We start from the raw sequence: 8,161 nt of genomic DNA on the forward strand, positions 1-8,161 counted from the left end.
CTTCAAATCTAGATATAAAAATCTTCTCTAAAAAGCAAAAAAAAAAAAAAGTGTACATGTGTACAAGACTCCACAGACACCCACACATATAAGGTTTAACATGTGAAAACTGTTCTGGGGTGGCGGCTTGTTTGTTTAAATGATCACACTGTAACACACACCTCCCAAAAAGTGTTGTCCCATTCATTGTGATCACTCATACTCCACTGAGTCAACAGGGCAGCTGCCACGGCTCAGGACTTCTCCCAAGATTCTTCTCTGGAATGTCATTCACATTCTCTTGGACATTTCTAGAACAATATTTTGTGGATCTAATTTGTTTTTGGAAATTGCCAAAAGCTATGGTGAGCACTGGCAGATTAAGGTGAGTGATAACTGTTGTGAAATGCTGGGAAGCAGGGAGGGGAGTATGAGACAGTTAAAAAATGGTTGGGCCAGTTTACTGGTATGCTGTATAAATCATGCTTGAAATAATTTTAAAAGAATCAGCATTTGGGGCCAGGCACGATGGCTCATGCTTGTAATTCCAGCACTTTAAGAGGCTGAGGTAGTCCGATTGCTTGAGATCAGGAGTTCAAGACCAGCCTGATCAACATGGCAAACCCCAACTCTACTAAAAATACAGAAATTAGCTGGGCATGGTGGCACATGCCTTTTGTCCCAGCTACTCGGAGGCTGAGGCATGAGAATTGCTTAAATCCGGGAGGTGGAGGTTGCAGTGAGCTGCGATCACGCCACTGCACTCCAGCCTGGGCAACAGAGCAAGATTTTGCCTCAAAAAAAAAGAAAAAAAGAGTCAGCACTTGACAAGAGGATTACAGATGACTAGATTTAAGGCAAACACATTTTCCATTTTGGATATGTATGTGGCATGATTAAAGGAGGCTCACTTTATAAAAGCAGTAGTTACATTACTAAAGTTTATGGCCACCATATATACACCTACAAACGTTCCTTACTATTAATAAAAAGAATGGAAATTGTGTGAACTATTATAATAAGCCCCACAACACAGAATTCAATTCAAAAAAATTGTTTTAGCTATGTTTTTAACCTAAGCCTATTCGCTTAGATTTCTCTGATGTTGAAAAATACAAAAGCCTTTAGTGACATTTATCAAAGTCTTCTGGTTATTCATCTATACTTATAAACAAATCTCACGCTCTTTCAATGCTTTTTAAAATCATAAAACCCAACTGAGAAATAGTCAGAAAGTCATCTTCAAAAGATACATCACTTATCAAACATTCTTATTTATGATTTCCAAATACTTTTTGTCAGCCATCAAACTTTAACTAAAGGATATTTTCCACCTGTTTAACATGTGGTTACAGGAAATATGTCAAAAAAGATAGTACACCTATAATAAAAATCATCTGACACGAAGGCAGGGACTGGCACGAACCTGTAGTCCTGGCTACTTAGGAGACTGAGGTGGGAGGATCATTTGAGCCCAGGAGTTCGAGGCTGCAGTGAGCTATAACTGCACCACTGCACTCCAGCCTGGGTGACAGAGTAAGACCTCAACTTAATTAAAAAACAAAAATGCAGGGACTGCATATTATGTTGTTCTTGCTTAAATTTTAACCAGCTGAAAACTTTCTGGAATCACTAATTCCTAGCTATACATTGCCCACGTTCTCAGGAAATGAACTTCGGCTCACAAGTTTGATATTTTATCAGGTGTTAAAGGAACATTATGTGTGTTATTATTAGTGACGCAGCTAAATTTGCACTCTAATGAGAAAAGCTGAAATCATATATAAAGTCATAACTAAGATTTTGAAGATATTTAGGAAAGGAAATATTTATGTGTAAATGTATATATGTCTATACACATGTATATACACATATGCAGACATATACCTGTGTGTTTATATATACATATTTAAAGGGATTTGTAAGCAAGCTGAAAAGCAGTGAGAGTCATTGGCACAGCAGCTACATAAGTACACTTTAGCAACAGCCTGCATGGCTTACTTCTCTAGTAGGCGTTAATGGGCTGGGTACAGTGGTTCACATAGGTAGGTAATCCCAGCATTTTGGGAGGCTGAGGCAGGCGGATCACTTGAGGTAAGGAGTTGAAACCCCGTCTCTACTAAAAATACAGAAATTAGCCAGGCGTTTTGGGGGGTGCCTGTAATCCCAGCTGCTTGGGAGGCTGAGGCAGGAGAATAGCTTGAACCCAGGAGGCAAAGGTTGCAGTGAGCCAAGATCACGCCACTGGACTCCAGCCTGGGTGACAGAGTGAAACTCCGACTCAAAAAAAAAAAAAAAAAAAAAAAAATTCCTAGCTCCACAGAGATCTAAAAACTAATTCCACAGAGATCTGGAAATTGTCAGATGCAGTTTTAAGCTCAAAGAACTTCCCATAAAGAAGTTACCTTTATGAGGAGGAAAATGCCACAGATTTCTGGTTATCAGGCTCATTAGATGATCCCTATTGATAAAGACAGAATCCATGAATAGCACTTAGTTTTATATACCTCCAGTCATAAATACCAAAATACTTTCTTTAATAACTATAAGTCCCATGTATTTACATAATCGGTTAGAGAGTGACATTTTGGATCCAGTCCACGTTTTGAAGGGATTTATAGATAACAGGTAAAATGTGCTGCCAAACATTATTTAAACCTAAAACAATCTTCCAGCTGGGTCCAGTCTGTTCTCAGCTACCAGTACCCCCAACCTTTCTTAGTCAGATTCACTAGAAAGTTTTTTCAACCATAATGTAAACAGCAATAAATTCTCCAAGCACTCACATACCATCCTGGACTTTACAGGCAAGATGACAATGTGGCAATTGAGGAATGAAAATTGGTGTCACTACACTTTGAAAGCACCTAGCAGCTAATAGTATTGCTGAGGTTGCTGATCCACTTTATTCCTTCATGTCCATTATTTTTATGACATTACATTAAAAACGCCAGATTAGAGATATGGTCTCTCTCTGTCACCGAGGCTGGAGTACACGCATTATTATTACATGCATGAGCCACGGCTCACAGCCACAATTCAAATCATGCACGATCATAGCTCACTGCAGCCTCAAACTCCTGGCCTCAAGAAGTCCTCCCGCCTCAGCTTCCTTAGTAACTGGGACTGCAGGTGTGTACCAGTGTGCCTGGCTAATTTTTTTTTTTCCCCTTAGAAATGAGGTCTTGCTATGTTGGTCTTGAACTCCTGGGCTCAAGTGATCCTCCCACCTCATCCTCTTTTCATTTTTTGAGATGGAGTCTCACTCTGTTGTCCAGGCTGGACTGCAGTGGTTCAATCTCGGCTCACTGAAACCTCCCCCTCCCGGGTTCAAGCGATTCTCCTGCCTCAGCTTCCCGAGTAGCTGGGATTATAGGCACCGCCACTATGCCCGGCTAATTTTTGTATTTTTACTAGAGATGGGGTTTCACCATGTTGGCCAGGCTGGTCTCCACCTCCCGACCTCAGGTGATCCACCTGCCTCGACCTCCCAAAGGGCTGCAATAACAGATATGACCCAATGCACCTGGCCCACCTCGGCCTCTTAAAGTGTTAGGATTACATGTGTGAGCCGTGGCTCCCAGCCACAATTTAAATTTTGGAAAACCAATTATCTGCCCTAATTATTATACTCCAGCCAAACTACCCCCCTCTTTTTTTTTTTTTTTTTTTGCATTCCTTCCCCACAAATTATTTTGCATCAAGTTCCTAATGTTGAGTTCCATCATTTAACTGACATCAGTCTTCTAAAACACAGGAATACTTAAGAGATATTGGTATTTCTTTGGGTCAGATTGGTAGAACTATAGTACACTGAAGTCATTCAAATACAAACTACACAGATTCCTTATAAATTACTGGTATTAAGAAAAGAAAAGATTCGCCGGGCGCGGTGGCTCACGCCTATAATCCCAGCACTTTGGGAGGCTGAGGCGGGTGGATCACGAGGTCAAGAGATCGAGACCATCCTGGTCAACATGGTGAAACCCCGTCTCTACTAAAAATACAAAACATTAGCTGGGCATGGTGGCACGTGCCTGTAATCCCAGCTACTCAGGAGGCTGAGGCAGAAGAATTGCCTGAACCCAGGAGGCGGAGGTTGCGGTGAGCCGAGATCGTGCCATTGCACTCCAGCCTGGGTAACAAGAGCAAAACTCCGTCTCAAAAAAAAAAAAGAAAAGAAAAGAAAAGATTCAGCCAGACGCAGTGGTTCACGCCTATAATCCCAGCACTTTGGGAGGCCTAGGTGGGTGGATGACAAGGTCAGGAGTTCATGACCAGCCTGGCCAACATAGTGAAACACGGTCTCTACTAAAAAAAAAAAAAGAAAAAAGAACAAAAAAAAAGCCAGACGTGGTGGCAGACACCTATAATCCCAGCTACTTGGGAGGCTGAGGCAGGAGAATCGCTTGAGCCCGGGAGGCAGAGGTTGCAGTGAGCCCAGATTGCACCATGGCACTCTAGCCCAGGCAACAATGTGAGACTCCATTTCAAGAAGACATTACAGAATTCATCACATGTTATCAGAATTATTGGTATAGTCTATCCTAGCATAGAGTAGCTTTCTCAGCACTTCTGGAGACTGAGGCGGGTGAATCGCTTGAGCTCAGGAGTTCAAGACCAGCCTGGCCATCATGGTGAAAGCCCATCTCTACTAAAAATACAAAATTTAGCCAGGTGTGGTGTCGTGCACCTGTAATCCCAGCTACTCAGGAGGCTGAGGCACAAGAATCGCTTAAACCAGAAAGGCGGAGGTTGCAGTAAGTGAGATTGAGCCACTGCACCCCAGCCTGGGTGGCAGAAGTGTGACCCTATCTCAGAATAAAAGAAAAAAAAATTACTTGTATAATAGTAAATTAAATTGAAAAGTTATTCTGGCTGTTGCGTAGAAAAAAAAAAAACTAAAAAGGTTAAAAGCTTAGGTAAGCTCTTTTTCTTCAGCGAGGCAGCTGAGTTGCAGACACAGAAATGCAGATCTTTGTGAAGACCCTCATGGGCAAGACCATCACCCTTGAGGTCGAGCCCAATGACACCATTGAGAATGTCAAAGCCAAAATTCAAGACAAGGAGGGTATCCCACCTGACCAGCGGCGTCTGATATTTGCCGGCCAGCAGCTGGAGGATGGCCGCACGCTCTCAGACTACAACATCCAGAAAGAGTCCACCCTGCACCTGGTGCTGCGCCTGCGAGGTGGCATTATTGAGCCTTCCCTCCGCCAGCTTGCCTAGCAAGACGATCTGCCGCAGGTGATATGCTCGCCTGCACCCCCGTGCTGTCAACTGCCGCAAGAAGTGTGGCCACACCAACAACCCGCGCCCCAAGAAGAAGGTCAAATAAGCCACTTCCTTCCTGGAAGGGCAGCCTCCTGCCCAGGCCCCATGACCCTGGAGCCTCAATAAAGTGTCCCTTTGGTTGACTGGAAAAAAAAAAAAGCTTAGGTAAGATACGAGAACAGTTAAAATGAAAACAAAAACAAAAACCCTGATCATATCTAGTGCTGGCAAAGCACCTGGAGTTTTCACTTCAGTACTGCATGCGAGTGTAAACTGATGCATCATTTTGGAAGACTGATGCAATGTCTACTAAAACTGATCAAACACACATCCCATTACCCGGAGTTCCATTCCTTGGCATACACAAAAACGTGTACACATGTTCCCCAAAGGACATTTTAAAAATTCCTAGGCTGGGCGCGGGCTCACGCCTGTAATCTCAGCATTTTGGGAGGCTGAGGCAGGTGGATCACCTGAGGTCGGGAGTTCAAGATCAGCCTGGCCAACATAGTGAAGCCCCGTCTCTACTAAGAAAATACAAAAATTAGGCCGGGTGCGGTGGCTCACGCCTGTAATCCCAGCACTTTGGGAGGCCGAGGCGGGTGGATCACGAGGTCAAGAGATCGAGACCATCCTGGTCAACATAGTGAAACCCCGTCTCTACTAAAAAATACAAAAAATCAGCTGGGCATGGTGGCACGTGCCTGTAATCCCAGCTACTCAGGAGGCTGAGGCAGGAGAATTGCCTGAACCCAGGAGGCGGAGGTTGCGGTGAGCCGAGATCGTGCCATTGCACTCCAGCCTGGGCAACAAGAGCGAAACTCCGTCTCAAAAAAAAAAAAGAAAATACAAAAATTAGCTGGGTATGGTGGTGGGCACTTGTAATCCCAGCTACTCTGAAGGTTAGGGCAGGAGAATTGCTTGAACCCAGGAGGCGGAAGTTGCAGTGAGCCGAGATCACACCACTTCACTCCAGCCTGGGTGACAGAGTGAGACTCCATCTCAAAAACAATAACAATAACAATAACAAAAAATTCCTAACAGCACTGTACATGATAGCTTTTAAATGGAAAGCCAGTGTTTAATCAACAGTAGAATGGGGCTGGGCACAGTGACTCACACCTGTAACCCCAGCACTTTGGGAGGCCGAGGAGGGCAGATCACCTGAGGGCAGGAGTTAGAGACCAGCATGACCAACATGGTGAAACCCATCTATACTAAAAATACAAAAATTAGCTAGGTGTAGTGGTGGGAGCCTGTAATCCCAGCTACTCACAAGGCTGAGGCAGGAGAATCACTTGAACCCGGTAGGCAGAGGCTGCAGTGAGCCAAGATGGCATCATTGCACGCTAGCCTGGACAACAAGAGTGAGACTCCATCTCATACACACACACAAAACCCAGCATTGATCAACTGTAGCACATTCACATAACAGAATACCATACCATCGCACTGAAAAACCCAGCTACACACAAGAATGAAACTTATAGTATTAAGTAAGCCAGATATTAAAAAAAATATATATATATATATACTGCTTAACTCCATCTGTATAGTTATAAAATAAACAAACTAATCTGTGGTCATATCATCAGTGAGTGGTTATCTTGGGGAAGAGTGGATGTTAGAGACTAAGACAGAGCATGAGGCTTGCAATGGTCATATTTCCTGGATCTGGCGACCATTTACATTAACGTGTTCACTTTATGAAAATTCAGAGCTTTACACATATGATGTATACTTTTCTGTGCAATATTTTAATTTTTCAAGTATATATATGGTAGAAGCTAGATGTGAAGATACTGCAGTAGTCTGGATGAAGGAAGATGTTGGTTTATTTGGTTTCTTAGGAGACAGGGTCTCTCTCTGTTGCCCAGGCTAGGGTGCAGTGGTGCAATCTCAGCTCACTGCAATTTCTGCCTCAGTTCAAGCAATTCTCCTGCCTCGGCCTCCCGATTAGCTGGGATTACAGGCACGTGCCACCATGCCTGGCTAATTTTTGTGTTTTTAGTAGAGATGGGGTTTCACTATGATGGCCAAGCTGGTCTCGAACTTCTGACCTCAAGTGATCTGCCTGCCTCAACCTCCCAAAGGGCTGGGATTACAGGCGTGAGCCACCACGCCTGGCTAAATGTTTTAGACTAGGGTAAGAAGAACCATAAAGTGATCTGTTTATGTTTTTTGTTCTTTTTTCTGATTTTCCATTTTGTAACCACTTTAGTAAGTTTAATACAATCATCAGCAAATCTAATGTCAAAACAAAGCATTTTCTTGAGTTAGTAAATTTGAGTAAGGTTATAAATAACTGTGAATAAATGCAGGTAAATTCCAGGTATATTAAAAATTAAAACCTTTGTATTTGACAGCACAAATAGAATCAGGGCACACATTTAAGACCTAACCAGTTTAGGACTACAGAATATATGGCCAGGCACTGTGGCTCATGCCTGTAATTCTAACACTTTGGGAGGGTGAGGAGGGTGGATTGCTTGAGGTCAGGGGTTAAAGACCAGCCTGGCTAATATGGTGAAACCCTATCTCTACTAAAAATACAAAACTTAGCTAAGTGTGGTGGTATGTGCCTGTAGTTCCAGCTTACTCCGGAGGTTGAGGCAAGAGAATCGCTTGAACCTGGGAGGCAGAGGTTGCAGTGAGCCGAGATCACGCCACTGCACTCCACCCTGGCAACAGAGCCAGACTCCATCTAAAAAAAAAAAAACTACTTTAATTGTGCCTTCACATGGGAAACATCAAACAGTCAAACATCAACACGTAAATTGCCTACTGTTTTCCTAACATTGTTACAAGTCTTTTATAACTTGTCTTATTCTCATTTAAACAATTAAGAAACTTCCTTCTAATTCAACTGGTTTATCAGCAGTGTGCTGAAGCAAACGCTGACTCCAGA

At 43.2% G+C, this 8,161-nt stretch overlaps 1 protein-coding gene across 1 annotated transcript; it reads left to right on the plus strand.

Annotated features, from left to right (window-relative positions):
- Positions 1–4,912: 4,912 nt before the first annotated feature.
- Positions 4,913–5,412, plus strand: LOC116554027 (ubiquitin-like). The gene is given in 2 exon segments (XM_032281807.1): positions 4,913–5,204; positions 5,206–5,412. Coding segments are annotated over 2 exon segments (369 nt in total). The 5' UTR covers positions 4,913–4,947; the 3' UTR covers positions 5,318–5,412.
- The last annotated feature ends 2,749 nt before the right edge of the window (positions 5,413–8,161 follow it).

The sequence above is a fragment of the Sapajus apella genome, unplaced genomic scaffold, assembly GCF_009761245.1.
Source record: "Sapajus apella isolate SASKATOON/1434 unplaced genomic scaffold, GSC_monkey_1.0 scaffold13, whole genome shotgun sequence".
Lineage (NCBI taxonomy): Eukaryota > Metazoa > Chordata > Mammalia > Primates > Cebidae > Sapajus > Sapajus apella.